This window comes from Martes martes (genome assembly GCF_963455335.1).
Source record: "Martes martes genome assembly, chromosome: 13".
Classification (NCBI taxonomy): Eukaryota; Metazoa; Chordata; class Mammalia; order Carnivora; family Mustelidae; genus Martes; species Martes martes.
In genome coordinates this window covers 48,769,684-48,791,741 of record NC_137901.1, presented here as the reverse complement: position 1 = coordinate 48,791,741, position 22,058 = coordinate 48,769,684, and the positions used below count along the sequence as shown (strand labels likewise).

Below are 22,058 nucleotides of genomic sequence, written 5' to 3'. Positions count from 1 at the left end.
GACACTATCAACCATGGAAAGACAACTTGTAGAATGTGGGACAACACTGGCAAATTGTATGTCTAATAATGGGTTGATATCTGGAATATATGGAGAATTCTTAAAACTCAGCAACTACAGAAAAACCTGATTCACAACTGGACAAGGGACTTCAGTAGACATTTCTCCAGAGAATATATATGAGTTATATAATATATATATAATATATATAATGAGTTATAAGCACATATATACATTTAATATAATATAATATATAACATTATGTGTAATATATATAATATATAATATAATATATGATTATATGTATATAATATGAGTTACAAGCACATAAAAAGATGCGAAACATCACAAATCATTAGGGAAATGCAAATCAAAACCATAATGAGGTACCACCTCACACCTAGTCAGATGGCTACTATAAAAACAAAACAAAACAGGGATGCCTGCCTGGGTGGCTCAGTCGGTTAAGTGGCTGCCTTTGGCTCAGGTCATGATCCCAGGGTCCTGGGATCAAGTCTTGCAACAGGCTCCCTGCTCGGTGGGGAGCTTGCATCTCTCTCTGCCCCCCCCCCCCCAACTTGTGCTGCTTGCTCTCTCTGACACATAAATAAATAAAATCTTTAAAAAAAAAATGTTGGTGAGGGTATGGAGAAATTGGAACCCTTCTGGGCTGTTGGTGGGAATGTAAGATGGTATAGCTGTTGTGGAAAACAGCATAACATTGTAACAATACAAATTCTTCCAAAACAGTACGGAGTTTTGTTAAAAATAGAATTACTGTATGATCCGTTGGGGTATATAACCCAGAAATGGAATTTCTGGGTTATATATCCCAAAGAGTTGGAAGTAGGGTCTCAAAGAGATATTTTTGCACCCACGTTCATAACATTATTCACAATAACTAAAACTTGGAAACAACCCATGTGTCCATGATGTGTGAGTGGCTAAACAATATGTGGTATATGGAATATTATTTAGTCTTGAAGGAAATTCTGACTCGTGCTACAATGTAGATGAACCTGTTGAGGTCATGAGGTCAATTGCAAAAATGCAGATACTGTATGCTTCCATTTCTGTGAAGTACCTAAAGTAGTCAAGAATCAGAGAGACAGGAAGTAGAGTGATGGTTTCCAGGAGCTGGCGAGAGGGACAGCGGAGAATTATTAGAGCATTGAAGTCTGGGGTCAGATAAGTTGTACATGGACATAGTGGGTCAAATAAGTTGGTAAGTTAAGAGTTTTATATGTGGGACGATGTAGGTGTAGTCCGCAGAAGTAGGCTTTAAAAGAGGTTTGTTCATTATGTAGTAGAGTTACATTAAAAGGTTTTAAACATAAGTTTAGTTCTTTACAGAGGGAATTCTGGTGTGTGTGTGTATGTGTGTGAAGAATAGATTGGGGTAAGATAAAGTGGAGGCAGGTAAGCTATGGCTGTAAGTTAGGTGAGTGAGAATCAAGGCCTTAATTAGTGGTAGAATAGGAGAAAAGAAAAGAGATCTGATTATAAATTTAGGCGTAAGAGCCATTGGGTTTGGTGCTTGTATATATTGTGGCTCAGGGACATGAAGTAGTTAAGCATGACTTACAGATAGGATTTTGATAAGGTCTGTGGTTCTGTCAGCTAAGCTAGGAAAGACTGGAATGAAAGCAGGAAGAGAGGGGGGATAAGAGGGTAGAAAGAACCAAGATCGGTTTTAGATTTAATTTGAGGTCCCTGCCCAAATCCTTTCAGATAACTTTACTGGGGTCGGCTGTAATATTGTCTCTCAACATCTCACTTGGTGCTAGTAGCAGAGTCATAATAATGAGCTTTTTAAATTAGGTTTATTGGAAATACTTAAGATGAATTCATAAGACAGCAACAAACCCTATTAAGATCTTTGTGCAACTGAGGTTTTTTAATTTGGAGAAAAAAAAATAAGTTGTTATTTTCTAGTGCATATATTTTCCAAATTCTATAAATTTTTCTCATATATATTCTTTTGACATATGTATGACAAATATATACATAAAATATATACTTGATATATATTTTGTGTGTGTGTGTGTGTATATATATATTTTTTTTTAGGGTTTTTATTTTTCAGGGTTTTGTTTTTCAGTGTTTTTTTTTCCCCACATGAATTGATGACAGGACCTGCATAACAGTATTACAATAAGTTTTCTAACACCCATAAACATGTGGTACATTTCATAAACAGTCCCTGTTTTTATTTAGTGAGTGTTAGGGGATTGATGTTCTTTTTAACATAAGGAAAACCACTTAGATTGGCTTAAAAATTGTAAGAAATAAATCTAAATTGGAGGGTAGGAAGAGCTTAAATCTAAGATTCTGTAACATGCTACTAGAGAGGTTCATCTCTATGTCTCACAAACATACACACACATACACATGTAGACATAAAATTTTTTTTTGTAAAAAGCTTGTTTTTCTGGATTGTTTAAATATAATGCTGCTCAGAGGCACATGAGTTGCATCTTTAATCTTTCATGTGGTAGTGTGTTAGTTCCTTTATGCTCATGGTTGACAGATAACAGAAACGGCTACTTTGGCTTAGCTAGATTATTAGGAAGGTAGAAGTACTGCTGAGTTGTAGTTTCCTACCTTTTCAAGAGTGGTTGTCAAATTGTTGTGGACTCCTACACAAGTGGTTTTACTTTAAATATCTGTCTGAGAAAATACGCTAAGACCAAAGACTGTTTTGAATTCAGCAGCTGTTTTGAATGAACTGTTGTTTTGTTTTTAATTTAAATCTGTGAAAAGTAGTTAAAATAATCCCGAGTACTATATGGATTTTCAAACCACTTGCTAAAGCTGGAGTCTATGAGGAGGTAGTACTAAAGGTTGGAAATACTGCTTTGGAGAAAGTCTTAAAGCGTGCTTACTTTTGGGTATTAAAACTTGAGACGTAGTCTGGGATAAAGAGAGTATCTTTATAATACCCATCTCTGTCTGCATGTAGCAAAGTAATGGGACTTTTTTTTTTTTTTAAGATTTTATTTATTTGCTTGACAGAGAGATCACAAGTAGGCAGAGAGGCATGCAGAAAGAGAGGGATGCAGGCTCCCCACTGAGCAGAGAGCCCAATGTGGGGCCCGATCCCAGGACCCTGAGACCATAACCCAAGCTGAAGGCAGAGGCCCAACCCACTGAGCCACCCAGGCGTCCCGAGGCCGCCTTTTTTCATGTGGACTATGTATATTATCTTCATGGTGCAGTACGGGCATTTTTTTTTCCCCTTTAAAAAATAATTTCTTACAGGGGCGCCTGGGTGGTTTAGTTGGTTAAGTGTTGGACTCTGGATTTTGGCTCAGGTCATGATCTCAAAGTTATGAGATCAAGCCGGGCAGTGTGCTCTGCAGAGTCTACTTGGGATTCTCTCTCCTTCTCTCTCTGCACCCCTTGCCCCATGCTCGCACAAGCTCTCTCTCTTAAAAAAAACAAAAGATGTTTCTTACATTAAAAAATTTTAAGCAATCAGGTCTTTCTCTACTTCTCCAGAAATAGGCCTATTTTAAAAGGTAAGGCATACCTACTTGATTCTTCTGAAATAGTTTGAGTAGACATTTTTCTCAATTTTGGATATATGAAGTTATATGGAGATAAGAAGTTATGCTGATCTGTGTTTCATTTTTATCTTTTAAGGTGGCACTTAATTTTTTTCTTGAATATAGAGAAAAGTATATGTTTACCAACTAGAGATAACCAATGTTAATATATTGATATGTTTCTCTCAAAGTTAATTGAGATCACAGTTTGGCATCCTTTCTTCCTCTTTAAATTACTCAGCTAACGTTTATATAATTTCTATGTCATTAAAAAGCCTTTGTAAATACAGTTTTTTTTTTTTAAAGATTTTATTTATTTATTTGACAGAGAGAGAGAGATCATGAGTAGGCAGAGAGAGAGAGGGAGAAGCAGGCTCCCCGCTGAGCACGGAACCCGATGCGGGGCTCGATCCCAGGACCCCGGGATCATGACCCGAGCCGAAGGCAGAGGCTTAACCCACTGAGCCACCCAGGCGCCCCTGTAAATACAGTTTTTAAATGGAAAAATTTATGTATATATATATAAATGTATATATACAAATGTATATTTGTATCATAATTTAGCATTTTTCTTAATGTTGACTAATCATCATGGCTGATGAATTAGGAGTAATGAAAGATCAGACTACTTCTGATATAAGTATTGGTCCAGTATGTATGTGACATAGTGTATTGATCCAGGGTCATCATTTATCTTTGGAGTTAATCACTAGTCAAGTGAATTTCTAGTTACTTTGTTGACTCCATTCTGTGTTTTCTTTTCTGATATTAATTCTTAATGACGTATCAGAGCTTCAGGTTTTATTTTCTCTCTAAAATATTCCCTCACTAATTCAAATTTAAATGCTGATGTTTAGGATAAAGATGGAGATAGAGCTGTTCACCATGCAGCTTTTGGAGACGAAGGCGCTGTCATAGAAGTGCTGCACCGAGGCAGTGCTGACTTGAATGCTCGCAACAAGCGCCGACAGACGCCGCTTCATATTGCTGTCAATAAAGGCCATCTGCAGGTTGTGAAGACTTTGTTGGACTTTGGCTGTCATCCTAGCCTCCAGGTAAAACCTTCAATGATGTACATTCTGCAGACGTTGCTAAGATTCTGTAAAGAGGAAATACTAAGTTCTGTTGCAGGCATTCTTTTGTTATCAGTTCCTTTTTGTTTGATCATTCTATGTGATAAAATTGGCAGCTGTTCTTGGAAAGGCCTTTGAAGGAAAGTGTCAGTAGATTGGTTTTATATTGGAGGGTTGGGGTGGGGACTTCTTTGCAAAAATATCAGCTTATGAATTGATTTAACTTTACTGATCATGACAGTGAGCTTCAGCAGCTTAAGGAAGTGGAATAGGCTTCATTTAATGATAGTACTTTATCTAAATTATTTTAATTGTAACTTAATTTATCTTTGGGTCTTGGTTTAGTCATTAGTCTAGGAAGATTTTCTGTTTTGGAAAATATGCAGGGTTTTAGGGTTAATTTTCAGTAAGACCTAATTTTTGAGGCAAGAGTCACCTAAGAGGTGATTCCTGTCCACCCACAGTTTTAGCAGCCAGATGGATTTGATTGGATAGATGTCAGAGAAGCAACAAAGAAGAAAAATAGGAGTAATGGGACCGAGGGCTTGAGAACTGAAAGAATTGGAGATTTTATTCAGCTAGATGGTTATCAGAGACTGATATTTCTAAGGTACGGCATTTTGGAACTGACAGGGTTTGGAACTTAGAGCTTCTAAGTGGATTATAGAATTGGAGGATGGGGGAAGAATTAGAGAGTGTTAATCTGTTGAAGGAGAGAGAATTTATACCTATTTTTTTTGGGTCTGAAATGGAGACAAAGTCATCCGTTGAGAGTGAATGGGGAGTAATGGGTATAGAAAAGGTAATTGAGAAGAGTGATAAATGTTTGGAATAGCTTCTTTGGGGACCAGAAGGACTGACGATCAGGGCCCGTAGAAGCTTATTCCAGCCATTATTAAGAGCCATATTATATGGCTCTTAATATATTAATTATATTATATATTATATATATTATATATTAATTAATATTATATGGCTCTTAATATATTATTAAGGCCATATTAAGAGCCTATCTTAAGTTGAAGACTATGAATTTTTAGTGCCACTAGATAAGAGACTAAAAAGTGGCTGGTTGGATTGAAGTTGGATTAGGAATTTGTTATGAGGGTAGATGAGTATATTCCTGGGATTGGCCAACTTTTTCTGTAAAGGGCCAAATGATCATTTAGGCTTTCATGTGGTTTCTATCATGACTGTCCAGTGCTGCAATTGTAGTATGAAAGCAGCCATCAATAATGCATAAATAGGTGTGTATGGCTGAGTTCCAATAAAACTATTTACAAAAACAGGTGGCAGGCTGGATTTAGCAACCATGGCGTAAACCATAGGTATGACTTAACTGAGAACAATATTTATGAAACTATGAAATAAATGAAGTCTAAATTACCATTTATGGAGATAACTGATAATGAATAACAGCATACTACTAAATCAGTTGATTAATGAAAAAGATAGCTTGAAAAAAAGGAAGACTGAGACTGCTGTATTTTCTTTTACATTTTTTCTATTTTGACTAATTAGCCACTTTTCTGCCCCTTGAAAACATTTAGCTTAATATTTTCACCCATGACTACATAATATATTCAGTTGGCAGACTCTGAGAAACTACTAATGCCTGGGTCTTACTCCTCGAGCTTCTGGTTTAGTTGTCCTAGAGAAGAGCCTAAGTATTTTTTTTTTTTAATGACGTATTTATTTATTTTAGAGAGAGAATGCTCGTTCATGCATGAGCAGGAGGGACAGAGGGAAAGGGAGAGAGAATCTCAAGCAGACTCTATGTCACGCATGGAGCCTGACACGGGGCTCAATCTCACAACCTTGAGATCATGACCTGAGCTGAAACCAAGAGCTGGAGGCTTAACTGACTGTGCCACCCAGCACCCTGTGCCTGGGTATCTTTTTAAGAGCTCCCCTACAGATTCTAAATGTGCAGCCAAGGTTTAGAACTATTGACTTTTAATTCATTGCTCTAGGGCCCCAAGACTGGTGTAGGTTTGTTTTGAAATTTTAGGGCATAATGATTACTGGTAGGAATATGGTATAGTAGGCCATTTTAAACCAATGAAATTTGGGGGTAGCTTTTTACCTCATTAATTTTTGTAATTACCTGAATCATATTTGAGGATACTTTTAAATTTTACTTTTCTTTTTCCTTGGTAGACTACAACATGTTCATTGTTCCCCTTCTAGATTGAGGATGAGTTTAATATAATATAATGAGGCTAATGTTTCTTGCCTACATCCTAAAATTTAATGCAGAATGTTTTATTGAAGGTTACGAGATATGGCTTCTGTTTAGTAGTTCAGTGTACATATCAATATTACATGTGATGTTTGTTCAAGAACTAATGAAAGTCTCTCTAAATTAAAAAAAAGGATTCTGAAGGTGATACCCCTCTTCATGATGCAATAAGTAAGAAACGTGATGACATTTTGGCAGTTCTTCTAGAAGCTGGAGCAGATGTTACCATTACAAACAATAATGGATTTAATGCTCTACACCATGCGGCACTAAGAGGAAATCCCAGGTAAAGATCTCACCTTTACTATTTTATATGCAGTTTAAAAATATTTTCCTAGTGCTGGTTCTCTTTTTCTGATACTGATGAGGAAGTAATGGCTTATTTTAGTAAATTATAAATCATTTTACTGTGGAAATTTTTTTATTGTTAAACTAATACAAATATTATGAAATGACTATTATATTTATTAAATATGGATATAAGTTATCAAGAATATTGCTTATATCTCCATTTTGAGATTTGTTTCTTTAAGATCATTCTCAGTGTCCTCTAATCTCATGTTATCCATTTGTTTTTTTTTTTTTTGTTTGTTTGTTTTTTTTTTTTAAGTAGGCTCCATGCCCAGCATGTGGCCCAACATGGGGCTTGAACTTAAGACCCTGAGATCAAGACCTGAGCTAAGATCAGGAGTCAGATGCTTAATTGACTGGGCCCCCATGCACCCCATTTGCATGATTATTTTTTTCATTTGTGGCTGAATAACTCTTAAGTACCTAATTCCTTATTAATAATCTAATTGTATAAGCTTCTAGTGTAGATATTCCCCAGCCATTGTTAACAGTGGTGATAGGCAGTCTACTAGAAAAAGGATTTGCTGGTTGTAGTTTGAGAAAAACTTCTGGGAAATCACAGAATTCATAAGGATGAGCAGAGTCTCACAGAACAGGAAAATACTTAGTTTTTGCTTAATGTAGAGCTTGCTGTGAATGAATTTTTGGGAACAACTTAACTTGAGAGGCATTTTAGAAAACTGCATTAGATGTCTTCTGTTTATAGTTGAATTAAGCCTTCATATCTTGCCTGAGGGAGCTAGCTGTTCACTTTGAAGTTTATTTTGACAGTTTTATCTATCCTGAATTCTTTTTTTAAAATTGAGGCAAAATTGACATATAATATTGTTTCAGTTTCAGTTGCACAATATAATGATTTGATATATGAATATATTATGAAATGATTTCCATGGTAGGTCTGGTTAACATCCTTCACCCCATGTGATTACAAATATTTTTTCTTCTGAGAAGAACTTTTAATATTTACTCTCTTAGCAACTTGGAAATACGCAGTGCAGTATTAACTAACTATATTACATTCCCATGAATTTTTGTCCTCTGGTTCCATACTGCATTTTTATATCATGTATCCTTCTAGTTTTTGCTATTTTTTTTAGCTTCTTAGGATCACCACTAGAGGGTGAGCACAGAGAACAAAAGGATTTTACTGCTATTGCTTATTGATGCTCCTAATGATGGGCATATAATGTGGGAGGAAATAAATGACCATATTTTAGATTATATTTTGATTTGTTTTTCAAATGACAAATGTATGAACACTTCATACTTTGGCATTGTGAAGGAGACAAAATAGTATTATATGTTCCCTGCCTTTCAAATAGAAGATGATGATGACAGCATTTACCACAGGCCAGGCCTCTGCTAAAAGGTTTACATGCACTATCTCCTTTAATCCTTTCAACAGCTCTTTGAGGTAGGTGTTAATATCCTCTTTTACTAGATGAGGAATATGAAGCTCATAAAGAGGAATTTATGTTTAAGACCACATAGCTGACTATGAGCAGCTAGAAGTGAGCAATGATCTGACTTAATACCTCTCAGGGGTGCCTGGATGGCTTAGTTAAGTGTCCAACTCTTGATCTTGGCTCAGGTCTTGATCTCAGGGTTGTGAGTTCAAGCCCTGTGGTTGGACTACATGCTGGGCATGGAGCCTGCTTTATTTAAAAAAAAAAAATTTTTAACTTAAATTCAGTTGATTAACATATAGTGTATTATTGGTTTCAGAAATAGAGGTTAGGGATTCATCAGTCTTCTCTATTACCCCGTGCTCATTACATCACTTGCTTTCCTTAATGTCTATCACCCAGTTACCCCATCCCCCACTCCCGTCCTCTCCAGCAACCCTCAGTTTCCTGTGATTAAGAGTCTCATATGGTTTGTCTCCCTCTCTGATTTCATCTTGTTTTATTTTTTCCTCTCTTCCCCTATGATCCTCTGTTTTGTTTCTTAAAATTCCACATATGAGTGAGATCATATGGTAATTGTCTATCTCTCATTGACTTATTTCACTTATCATAATACCCTCTAGTCCCAACCATGTCATTACAAATGGCAAGATTTAATTTTTTTGATGGCTGATTAATATTCATTCATATATATATATATGTATGTACACACACACACACACACACACACACACACACACACACATACCACGTCTATATCCATTCATCTGTCGATGGGCATCTGGGGTCTTTCCATAGTTAGGCTATTGTGGACATTGTTCCTATAAACATTGGGGTGCACATGCCCCTTTGGATCACTATGTTTGTATCTTTGGGGTAAATACCCAGTAGTGCAATTGCTGGGTCATAGGGTAGTTATATTTTCAACTTTTTGAGGGACCTCCATACTGTTTTCCAGAGGGGCTGCACCAGCTTGCGTTCCCACCAATAGTGTAAGAGGGTTCCCCTTTCTCCGCATGGAGCCTACTTTAAAAAAAAGAAAAAGGAAGAAAAGAAAAATCACTCTTAACTACCTTACAGTACTTTTTCTGTATTGTGGTTTCAAGACTGAAACACATGGACAGTGAATGATTTAACTAAGAATGTGCTAATACATCCAACAGTCCCCTTGCTGCCTCTTTGTTTAGTGTTATCTTTGACTACTCTCTCACTAATTCTCAACTTCCAGTTAGTTCTCAAATTCCATTTATTCTACTAGTCTTTTCCAATCTGTTCCATTCTTCCTATTCCCATTGTTGCTGATTTAATTAAGTACTCACCACTTTTACTTAAACTATTATAGTAACTTTCTAATTTTCTCTCTGATTTCAGTCTTATTTCTGATTTAACATTCATACAATACCAACTTACCATTCTAAAGGCATAGATATAATTGTGCCTCTCCCTGTTCCCAAATCTTCAGTTGCTTCCTATTGTACATAGAATAAAATTTGCACACCTTGAACTTGGCCTTCATAGCCATTTGTGGTCTCTCTTAAGACTTTCTGACTTTATCTCCCAGTAATTAAAATCCCTCTTTTTACCTTACCCCCTTCAGTTACATTATGCTGTTCCCCTTTTCTAAAATACTTTGTCTACTTTCTTCATTTATTTAAGCATTTTCTTTAGTCAGGATATCCTTATCCCCTTCCCTTCTTGATCTTAATCATCTTTCTTTTCTTTTTTTAAAGATTTTATTTATTTATTTGACAGAGACATAGAGAGAGAGGGAACACAAGCAGGGGGGTGGGAGAGGAAGAAGCAGGCTTCCCACCAAGCAGGGAGCCTGATGCTGGTCTCTGTCCCAGGACCCTGGGATCATGACCTGAGCGGAAGGCAGCCGCTTAAGGACTGAGCCACCCAGGCGCCCCCTTAACCATCTTTCCTTCAGAGCTCCTAGATCTCAACATTGAAATTATTTTCTTTTTGCCCTGTACTGATGTGTTCTTTCTTCTTATTTTATTGCACTTTATGTTTGTGTGGTATTTCTTTGTTTCTTCCTGTTAAAATTGTGGGCACTCCTTTTCATCTCTGTATCTCCCACAATGCCTTGACTGTGATAGGGACTTAATAGATGTTAGTCTTAATTTCATAGTCAGGACAATGCTAGATATCACAGGATGTTATGTGATTACAGATTCTGTAGAGAAACTGCTAGGAGTTTGAACAATAATTATTTCAGATTAGAATGGTCAAGAGAGTTTATTGGGGCACCTGGGTGGCTCAGTCAGTTAAGCATCTGCCTTCAGCTCAGGTCATGATCCCAGGGTCCTGGGATTGAGCTCCAGGTCAGGCTCCCTGCTCAACAGAGAGTTTGCTTCCCTCTCTTCCTTTGTTCCTCCACCTACTCATGCCCACACATGCCCTCCCTTCTCAAATAAATAAATGAGATCTTTTTTAAAAAAAGAGATTTTATTGAGGGAATTTAGCTTATTATATTAAATCATAAAGTTTAAGATAAACTGAAAATTGAAATGTTTAGGACATGAATCCCCTTTAAATATTTTGGATTGTCTCACTTTACTGGGAGTGGGGGTAGTGTATTTACTAATGGTAATAAGCCTTTACAAGGAGAAGGAGTATACTACTTGTATTTCTTCAATTCTTGCATATATCTTGAGAATTCCCCTGAAGTTTATAAGGGTGATTCCTCCAATCAAATAACTAGTGTCAGGTGACATTTAAAAAAAGAGAAAAAAGCCATTTTCTTTCTGCAGCAAAGTGCTTTTGTTAAAGCTACGTGATTGTTTTTTATTCCTATTTCCCTAAGACGTTTCATGCAATTGTGTCTATAGATTGCCAGATAAGAATAGGATTTTAATTGGACACTAAAGAATATCAGAAGATATACATCAGTTGAACTTATATTATCAGTGGAAATTGCAAATTGAGGTTGTTTTCAGTTCTTTTTTTTCATATCAAGTTTTTTATTCTTAAAATACACTTTTCTTTCCTTGTACTGATCAGTGATGTCAAAAGGCAGAAGCAATAATTTTTGGTGTACTCAGAATTTTTTTTTTTTTAAGATTTTATTGGGGCGCCAGGGTGGCTCAGTGAGTTAAAGCCTCTGCCTTTGGCTTGGGTCGTGATCCTGGGGTCTTGGGATCTGGCCCCACTTTAGGTTTTCTACTCAACAAGGGGCCTGCTTCCCCCCGCTCCCCTTGCCTGCCTCTCTGCCTGCTTGTGATCTCTGTCAGATAAATAAATAAAATCTTAAAAAAAAAAGATTTTATTTATTTGACAGAGAGACAGAGAGAGAGATTACGTAATATGCAGGCAGAGAGAGGGGAAACCGGCTCCCTGCTGAGCAGAGAGCCTGATGTGGGGCTCGATTCCAGGACCCTGAGATCACGACCTGAGCCAAAGACAGAGGCTTAACCCACTGAGCCACCCAGGCGCCCCACAGAATTTTTTTTAAAAGTCTTTGGCCTCAGCCCTTATTTGAGAAAACCAGATATAGTTCATTTATTATTTCCAGAGGCTGATGAAATTAGTATTTTTGAATAAAATATTAGATAAGATTAATATGGGCCAAATTTTTCCCTTTCTTATAAGCATTTTATAATTTATATAACTTAATGAATCTGTTACCTTGAATTATAACGTTTTAATTTGTTCTTTGTGATCTTTGTTTTAAACTAGATTATACTTCTTCAGTATACTTGGCTTAATTGTTGAATTTCATTTGTAGTCAATATTAATTGCAGTTGATGATACTTCAGTTAATACTATTCTTAGCTAATTTTGAGATTTTTCTTTTATTAGAATACATATATATTATTTCTTTCTTTTTTTTTTTTAAGGATTTTATTTATTTTTTGACAGAGATCACAAGTAGGCAGAGAGGCAGGCAGAGAGAGAGAGAGGAGGAAGCAGGCTCCCTGCTGAGCAGAGAGCCTGATGCGGGGCTCGATCCCAGGACTCTCAGATCATGACCTGAGCCGAAGGCAGAGGCTTAACCTACTGAGCCACCCAGGCGCCCTAGAATACATATATATTATTTCTATAGCAAATCACTTACATCACTGCAAATGTAACTTAATACCAGCACAGATGTTTACTTAAAATTATTTCAGTTTATTATGGTTAGCAATATGGAAAAGTTTCCGAAGTTTATATGTGCATGTGTATATATGTGAGATTAAAGTAACATTCTATTCCTTAGCTTTGCTGTTAGTAAGTAGTAATAATTTTTCAGTAATAAGTTGTTAACAGTAGAGTTATTGATTGTGCTATTTATTTATTTGTAAAGATTTTATTTATTTGAGAGAGACAGAGATAGTGAGAGAGAGCATGAGCAGGGAGGAGAGGGAGAAGTAGACCCCCGCTGAGCAGGGAGCCCAATCTGGGGCTCGATCCCAGGTTCCTGGGATCATGACCTGAGCTGAAGGTAGTAGGTACTTAACTGACTGAGCCACCCAGGTGTCCCGACTGTGCTTTTTATTTATTTATTTTTTAATTTTTATTTTTTTTAAAGATTTTATTCATTTATTTGACAGACAGAGATCACAAGTAGGCAGAGAGGCAGGCAGAGAGAGAGGAGGAAGCAGGCTCCCTGCTGAGCAGAGAGCCCGATGCGGGGCTCGATCCCAGGACCTGAGCCGAAGGCAGAGGCTTTAACCCACTGAGCCACCCAGGCACCCCTCGACTGTGCTTTTTAAAAAGAAAATATAATATCCCTGGTTATCAAAAATACGTTGGATGTCCAGTATTTTTGAAGAATATACTTTGAAGTATAGATTTCAAAACTTCAGATCAATGTAGATTCTGGATTTCAAAGCTGATCTTGATGTTTCCTTGTGGTATAACAATAACTGAAATAAAGACATCAAGAGAGAAAGAATTATAAAGCGATTTCTTTCCTTTCAGAATTGTGGGAGACAATATAAGCTTTCATTCTGAGACACTGAATATTTTGGTATCATGCTTTATACAATTTGGAGCATTTTAGAATAGCAGTTACAATATGACTTAATATAGTTTTTTGTATTTCAGGAATCTTAACCAAGAACCATGCTTTTCCTTATTTTTGATATTTAGAGATTATTTTCCCTAGAGGTTAGCCATATTACTTTTTTTTTTGCATACAGGTGAAATTTCAGATTTAAATCAAGAGCAGGAAGCATTTCTGTTGTTGAAAATGAAAACCAAATTTCTTTGGAGTAACATTAATTAGCACATTACTTAGGTACTTTCTAATGAGGATGTTGCATTTTTAGCTCTTAATGTTTTAGATTTTCACAGGCATGAAAATAAATTAGCAGTATTCTCTGCAGAGCTAGCCAAAAACCAGCTAAGTATTTTGAAAGTACTGATACCAGATAGATATTTTGGAGGTTCTGTTAACAGTATTATGAAGTTACCTTATATAGTGTTACTTACAAATCTTTCTTTAATATAAATCGAGTGTGAAAAGTAACAATAAAATATGAATGGACCACATAATGTGACACACTTTTGTTTTTAGGTTAGTGCTAAGATAACTTCACAGTCATTTCTTAATTATCTCTTTTTATTTGCACAAAGGCACATACTAAATCTTACGAAATATGTGAGCAACTCATAATTTTCCCTCTAGAATGTTATGATACCTTTATTTAATGTTTTAAATTCTGAAATAAGACCTGGTAAATAAGACTATGTTGAATATATGAAGATTTGGTAATGCAGACCATATCTTTGTGTTTAATGTTTTTCTTTTCTTGTAAACTCTGAACATGCTGAGTGCTACATATAAAAAATAGCTGAGAAAAAAAAATAGCTGAGAGTGTATTAAATGGTACTATACTTATAGTATGTCCATTTTCTCTTGTATGCCATACATCCATTCTCAGACACGATGTGCCTTGTAATACATAAATATATTTAATGTGACTAATTATAATGTGATTAATATGAGCAGGAAGGCCTAATAATTTGAATGAAGAGATAAGATTTATTTATATATATACTTTCCTTTGCCTACTTCCTTTTAAGGGGTGATCTTATCTTTGAAATAGAGGAGTGGTCTATTGAAAATTGTGTGAACATGTAGATTTTTAAACTACTAATGTTATATTACCTATAGTTGTATTGCAGTCAGTAAGAAGAATATAGGGATGTTGGATAACTTGTCATTTTTCCTCTTCCTTCATTTTCCCTCCACTGAGAGAGAGAGAGAGGCTCGTGTCTATATTTTTTTGTGAAGGACAGAGAGGATTGTGAGGAGAGTCATAGGATGTTATTATTAGAAGAGATCTTCATTTTACAACTGAGTATGGAGAGGTGAAATACCTACATAGTAAAAAGCTGTGAATGCTTCCCATTTCCTTTCTTTTCAGACGGTTAAAAACTTTTGTGGTTGGAAGAACTAGATATTGTTGCAGTCTCTGCAGTTTCTGCAGGATCATTCGTTTTCTTTTTTACCTTTATCTATCAATATTCAGGTAAATAGCAGTCAAATTAAATGCTAATCCTGTGGAAAATAGTGACCCAACATTTCTAGAGTATTCTATTTAATGTTATGTTTTTCCTTAATTTAAAATATGTGCATGTCCATTCTTTGGAACCATACTGTAGGTTTTAGGTGACCTTCCCAAATATTTTCTTCCTTTGGAGGAAGTGTATTTTTTTATTATGCAATATAGGCTACGTTTTATTACCATTTCTTTTCTGAAGGATTAAAAAAAAACACCAAGATGGTAAATAAGTAAAATTATTTTATTTGCAGTTCATAAGTCATCCACACATTTTTCATAAAACTTTTTATAAACATTGTTAACCACTATGGTTCTCCCAAGGAGAATTAACAGTAACAAATTATTTGATTTAAACCACAATCTGAATAACTTAAATAAGCTGAAACTAGTCGACATGTGATTGATATTCATAAATGAAAAACGTTGGCTGTCCTGTAGTAATCAATGCATAGCTACAGCTGGTTGAAGGGGACCAAATCCATTGAAGAGGCGATTTGGTTCCATTTTACCAGCTCTAGCAAAGCATTGCAGTGCTGCTAGTTTGGGATACGAAAGAGTTGAAATGCTTTTTATTTGTACAATTATGGTTATGGACTTTCAACAAATGTTAGAGATTTTCATATCAGTACTTCAGTCATTATGTGTCAACTTTTCTATTTTGAAGGCACTTTTCCTACTATTTCCTACTTGAGTGGAGCAGAAGTCTTTACCCTTTAACATTTTGTTGATGCATTAAGGAATTACCAGTGTACAGCTTTGCATAATTCTTAAGTGTAGACAATAACCTGTTTTTAAAACCAACAGCATTTAAAGGAACAAACAGACCTTGATGTATTTCAGACCTTGATGTATTTTGTATTTATCTTTTAGGCAGTGAACCAAAGAAGTATGCTAATAGGTTAGGGAAGAATACTGGTAACCTTTCTACCACTGCTCCTTTAGTTAGTATTATACTTGAGGGTAGTAGCAAGTTGCTGACAGGGAGGGGGTGGAGGAAAATGAGCGGCCGTAAGAAAGTACCTCTGCCCTTTGGTTTATAAATAGATCACACGTGTGTTCAGTGTATTGCTTGGACTTGTGTTGAAAGGAACTGCGATACATGCCAGATTTTTTCTTTGTTTTTGCTTATGTAGTGTTACTAATCATAGGTTAGTAATTTAACCCTTTTCAAGGTCTATTTCCCTGAGTGAGTTCTCCATCGTTTTGGGTACAGATTGCCTAGTTACTTCCATTATCAGCTTAATAATACATGCACTTGCGGTGCATAGTTATAATCAATAAATTTGAGTATTAAAATCTACTATATGAGTAATACTTTAAAAGTCAGTACAGTAGGTGTTTGTTATAATGTGATTTGTGTTGCATTTCAGTATCAGGGAAGAGATATCTTCTGAAATATACTTGCAAAATAAAACTTTGAGATTATGGTTTGCCTATAAAGTAAGTGCTTTCACTTACTTTTGTAAGTAACTCACTCACTTCACCTATAAAGAAACAGTTACTGTTTTGAACTAAACTGGGAAAAGGCTGACACTATTTCAGGCAGTATTCAAACAGTTCTCATATTAAGTATATTCTGCATCTGTTGATTGGTAAGTATCATGCTGCTGGTGAAACTAATGTAACTACAGTTCTTTCCATTTATTCTAATAGAAATGAAACAGGTGTTAAATTGCCTGGACTTAAGTGCTGAAGATAGCAATAAAACTGGCTTCTATTTTTACTAGTTATATGGGAGCTGTTTAGCAGATCCAGTTGCTCAAGTGTGCTTTTGGATGGCAGTTCAGTTTCATATACTGGCCATATTGGGGCAAGGAGAGGCCATGGAAAAAAAATAGTACAGCATTTGATAATGTCAGCATCTGTTATCCCTGTCAGAGAGACAGTTGAAATGTTTGAGTTACACCAGTGTCAGCAGATGCCCAGAGTTTACTATGTACTCAGTTAAAAATGAACAGCTGATCTAAGCGATGGATGTGGCATTTTAGAATGATTGAAAAGACTCAGATATGTTCAGTTAAACTTGTAAGCACTAGAACCAGTATATAATCTTATTTTTTAAAATGAATAGCAGTTGCTGTCGTTTTATTTTCTGAGGATTATGTACTCTTAATATTAGAGCAATAAGACTCTTTGACACCAGGATGTTTTAAAATAATTATTAAAAACTTTCATGCCTACAGAATAATGGATAAAATTGTTCTACAATTTTATAATGCTCTATAATTTTATAATGTTACAAATCATGAGTATAGTAAGACACTTTGTCTAGTTTTATAGGGGAACCTGTACTTTTGACATACATATTTTCAGTTATAACTGTAGTTAACCTCACAGCCATTTCTGTTCAACTTGGGACACATAAAAATTTTCATATATCATTGTGCTTTTTATACATGTCTGAATATTCCAGTTGAAATAATACTTTTAGTAAGAAATGATTAGAATATATGAATATTAGTATTTCTTTTTTTCCAAGTCTGTTGTAGCTTGAAGCAGGTACTGCTTATTAAAGTATTGAGAGCAGCTTTATTATTTATGATTTTGTTAATATGTGTCTATATTACACAAAATAAGTTTTGTATAAAGTACAAAAAAATATTGTGATACCTCCAACACAAATAGTGGACCCTATCATGTTTGTAAATATTGAATTGCTGTTGCACAGTACCAGTGAAAGATGATTATTCTGTTTGTGTAAATTGGTTACTTGACTATAGCATTTTCATTTTATGTGCCCCTTTGGAGAAAGCAGATTCAAGGATAATATTGATAATAAATTTCTTTTAAATATTTGGCAATCTGTTACCAATGTGCCCTGTTAACCTACAATTATGGCCCAGAATTTTGTCATTTTTCATGCAAAAATCTTAGGTTTTAATTTATTCTACATACTGACAGCATTTAAAGCAAAGACCTGATTAATTTGAGAATACCACCACCTTTTTTTTTTTTTGAGAATAGAGTGTTAACTTAAAAGATAGTCTTTTCCAATTATGACTATGTAGCTTTCAGAAAAGCTTGAAACAACAAAACTTGCTTCAGAAATTCCTCTGTTAGTAGACTATATACTTATCAGTGTATCAAGAAAATTGTTAAAATGTAATGATGTCAGTTTTTGTTATATCTTGTTATTCTTAACAATCCAGTTGATCCTACTAATGTGATATATACTTCAATTAAGATCATATTGTGGAGATAGAACATAGGTCATGTTTATCCCTCTTTTGTTCTATAATACTGATTTGTTTCCAGATTTTAATCATGTGAGTACTTAATTTAAAAATGTAAAGCATAGCATATTTTAAACTTAAAAGATTTAAAAGGAGTTTCATGATAATTTTAAATCTCCTTAGTTAAACTTTGTTTTCTTCACAAAGTAGAAATCTTTGCAACATTTAGTTTCCATCTAAAAGTAGTAGATACATTGTTATGGTGTTAGTATTGCCAAAGGTCATCTCTTTGATACCAGGTTAATTTACCATATGAAGGTCATTCACATAGAAAGAAGCAAGGGCTTCTTTTAGCTGCAGTGTAGTTCCCTCCTGGCAGTTCATTGCCTACCAAAAATACATACTTCTTTACATTCCATAGCATTGTATGTTCATATGGGTACATAAAGAAGTATGTACTCTGAGTAGGTTTTACTAAGATGTTAGCTGTAAAAACATGAAATGTTTTATTTTCCCATTTGTTAGTGAAACCTTCAGCTTACTGATACAGAGTCATGGTAGATCATTTGCAGAGACTGTCAAAGACTAAACCGTAGCAGATTTACCTGAAGCATGGCATTAGTGCCATTTATGGCTCCTTGTTCTTGGTGGGCATAGGTACTTCTAAACACTAACCAATTATCTGTTGAACTTTGTCCTCGTCTTTGTTTTTGCAAGAGATTCATAGAATCAGTGGAGTCTTTACAGAGTGTACTTCAGAAATTGGTAAAATCAGTCTAGTGTTTCTTCATAGTCTTCAGAGCGAATTTCTTGTTATTTTGTAGTTTGCTTCTAGATCCTACAAGTAGATAGTAATGAATTCAGTGCAAATTCTTTTTACAAACTAGATGTCTTATTGAAAACTTAACCAGTTAAGCAATTAGTACTACTTCTGATATTGACTGTGAAGTTGAAAGAACAAGGAGAAAAACTAGATCTTTTTAGAGTGAGTGAACTGAATTTTTAAAGATGGACTTTTTGTTACTATTTTAAAGGTCACAGATAAGGAACTCATGATTATTTGAAAACTTCTTTCTCAGTCTTTTGTCTTTATTAGTTACTTACCTGAATTTTGCATTTTGGTGCCTTTTGTGGGGGGGGGGGTTGAATACACATTTGAAAAGATGTATAAATATCTACTTTTGGTTAATTTGGTTCTTTTGATTCTCTAATTTTTTAAATAAAAGGATAACTACCAGAACAGTCAACTTTTCTAAAGTCTTTCTGAAAAGAATTGAAAGGTGTTAGCCTGTGACACCGGGGGTTTGAGCTTAATCGTTTAGCTTGAAAAGACATTATAGTTGGTGAGTTGCCTTTAACTATTGTGGTATTAAAAGGTTACTTTAAAAGAACACTGTAAGAAATTTTCATATTTGGGAAAGGAGAAAACAAAAAGGCAGGGAAAGTAGAATTTCTGCAGCCTGTGATGAAAAGTTGGTACAGCTCCTAGAGGGCAAATCAGAATGTAGCAGTAGTGGCCCAGCGTACAGCAGTTTCAGCCGTGCAGTATTGGGATTTACTGTGCACATTCTGATTTATTTTTGTACCAACTAAAAGTTAGCATTAAGAAATATTTTTTGATCTGCCAAGTCTCTTGGTTGGCTAAACCTTGAAATAGACAGTTAATAGTTTTTAAAAGGTTGCGTACTTTCAAAGCAGGTTGTGATTTACTAAGGATGCAAAGTCATTATTTAATCTGAAACAAAGACCAAATCTTTAGTAATGTCAGTTACAGTAATGGATTTGTACATTTTTGAGATCAAGAATTATCCGCCAAGATACTTGAACATTCCTTTTTATGCTGCATAAGCTGTCTGTTTGAACTGTGAAATTAGGCAATGCCTAGATAGACTTTAACAATAGAAGCATGTATCGAGTCTATAATAGGTAAGCATGCAGACAGTCATAAGCATCCTTAAAAGTGCAGGCCTTGTGGTACTGTTACCTGTAAGCTTAGTGCCATGCAGCATTTGCAGGAGGAAGAGAGATAATGACCTAGAGAGTCGCAGCAGCAGCAGCCATCTCCTCTTGATGGTTCCTTCATTCTATTCGCTGATTCAGCACTTCTTTTCATAAGCCGAGGGAAGCAAGGGGGCTGGATCAGTGAACACAGAACCTCACCTTTTAAGACACATTTGAAAAACAAATGAACAAACAAAAGAACCCAAATAAGCCATCTTTTCCCTCTCTCTTTCCTTCACCTTAAAAAAAAATACCCAAACAACAAAATTGAATTAAAGTTGGCCATTTGATTTGGAAGGTCATATTAGCAGTATTACACAGATACGAGTACCTTGTATCTGCTGTACAGAAAGTTAAGCAACGAAGGAGAGTTGATATAATGGCCAAGAAAAGGAGCCTTAGCTTATTTTCAGATGAAATGCTTCAGAAGAGGGGAGAAAGTTGCAGGAAAGTTAATTTTATAACCTAAAAAAGACAAAAAGCCAAAAAACAAAACACGCCTCACTCCCCCCAAGTAACTAAGCATTCACCCTATTTTCCTCTGCCCACCAGAATACATTAGGTTCTTCTGACTTCTCAGGAAATATTCTGTATCTTTCTTGCTGTGAAGTTGTTTTTTTGGGTTTTTTGTTTGTTTGGTTTTGGTTTTTAGTTTCCAGAATTAATTGGTAGATCTGCAGTGAAGCCACCTTGTCATATCCAGAGGTCAAGTCTGCAGGCAAGGTCAGGACTTCCACATGGTCACTACAGAGGTTAACTTATATTCTTCTCTCAGTGGCCACGGGCTAAACTGTTACAGCTTTATAGGCAGCTAAGCATTTGAAACATGCACTCCCAGGCAAACAGGCTCTCTTGTGCCTCTCTCTTCCCTGACCATATTTAGTCAACCATAGCAAAAAATAGTCTCTCAGCTGTCGATTGTCGATCCAAAAGCTGAGGAAGCCTCTATCTTGCTTTCTGCCTATTGATTGTTCATCCTGCGGTCCAAACACTGCTTTGCCATTTGTTCTGCCCTTTTTTTTTTTTTTTTTTTTTTTTTTTTAGCACTGCCAAATAAAGCGGTCTCTCATGTTTCCACTTACATTTCCCAGATTTTCACTGAGCTTGCGCTGAGACTAGGAAAGCCTGATGTGGCTGTCACTATACTTAGAAGCACTGCAGAGAAAAAAAGGAAGGAGAAAAATATTACCCTGGCTAGTTGCAAGACAGTTTTGAGACAGACCTGGAATAAGTAAAATCCCTCTGCTGCCAAAATATATTTCATAACCTAACTTTTTTGTTGGTAAAATATATTATGGATGATGATACTTTACGTAACTAAAGGCTTGAAGAGATTTTGCAGGGTTACCTTTAGAGCTAGTTATTACTACACATATTTTTTAAATTTAAGGAATAATATTTTAGTGGAAAATATGTAGAAATGGTAAGTAAAACCTATATACTAAAGATGGAGAGAGATCAGTAAGGGAGAAAAGAGTAGTGTGTAAATGTGAAATCTTGGAAAAATGCTACTTAAACCGTAATTCAGTGTCAGTTTCGGTTAACTTTTTGTAGTGCTTAGATGAGAAACAGGGTCTAGAATGGTATTGAGTAATTGTGTACTTTTATGTTGAAACTGTATTTATGCACAGAACTACTAAAATTCATTTTTATTCTATTCCATTTTCAAATGTAAAGTATTTTTTTCCTTCTTTTAAATTTTATGAAATGTCATTTAGGCATGATTATTTCTGCTTTACCAGATACTATGAATTAGTCATTAACCTA

At 35.4% G+C, this 22,058-nt stretch overlaps 1 protein-coding gene and 1 long non-coding RNA gene across 3 annotated transcripts in view; one reads left to right on the top strand and one right to left on the bottom strand.

The window, feature by feature from the left end:
• Window positions 1–22,058, top strand: part of MIB1 (MIB E3 ubiquitin protein ligase 1) — a gene marked incomplete at its 5' end in the record, with an annotated part of 124,463 nt that overhangs the window by 69,523 nt on the left and 32,882 nt on the right. Inside the window, 2 exons of the mRNA XM_080822247.1 lie at window positions 4,406–4,603; window positions 6,998–7,149. Of these exons, the coding sequence (XP_080678373.1) occupies window positions 4,406–4,603; window positions 6,998–7,149 (350 nt within the window). The remainder of the gene's footprint in view (window positions 1–4,405; window positions 4,604–6,997; window positions 7,150–22,058) is intronic.
• On the bottom strand, window positions 15,339–21,270 carry LOC308354667. Of its 2 annotated transcripts, none has more exons than XR_013967889.1 (3): window positions 20,981–21,270; window positions 20,275–20,450; window positions 15,339–19,128 (listed from the first exon to the last, which is right to left on the bottom strand). It is a non-coding gene; the product is annotated as an uncharacterized lncRNA (long non-coding RNA). The 2 variants fall into 2 exon arrangements; XR_013967890.1 differs by having other exon boundaries at window positions 15,342–19,128; window positions 20,841–21,270.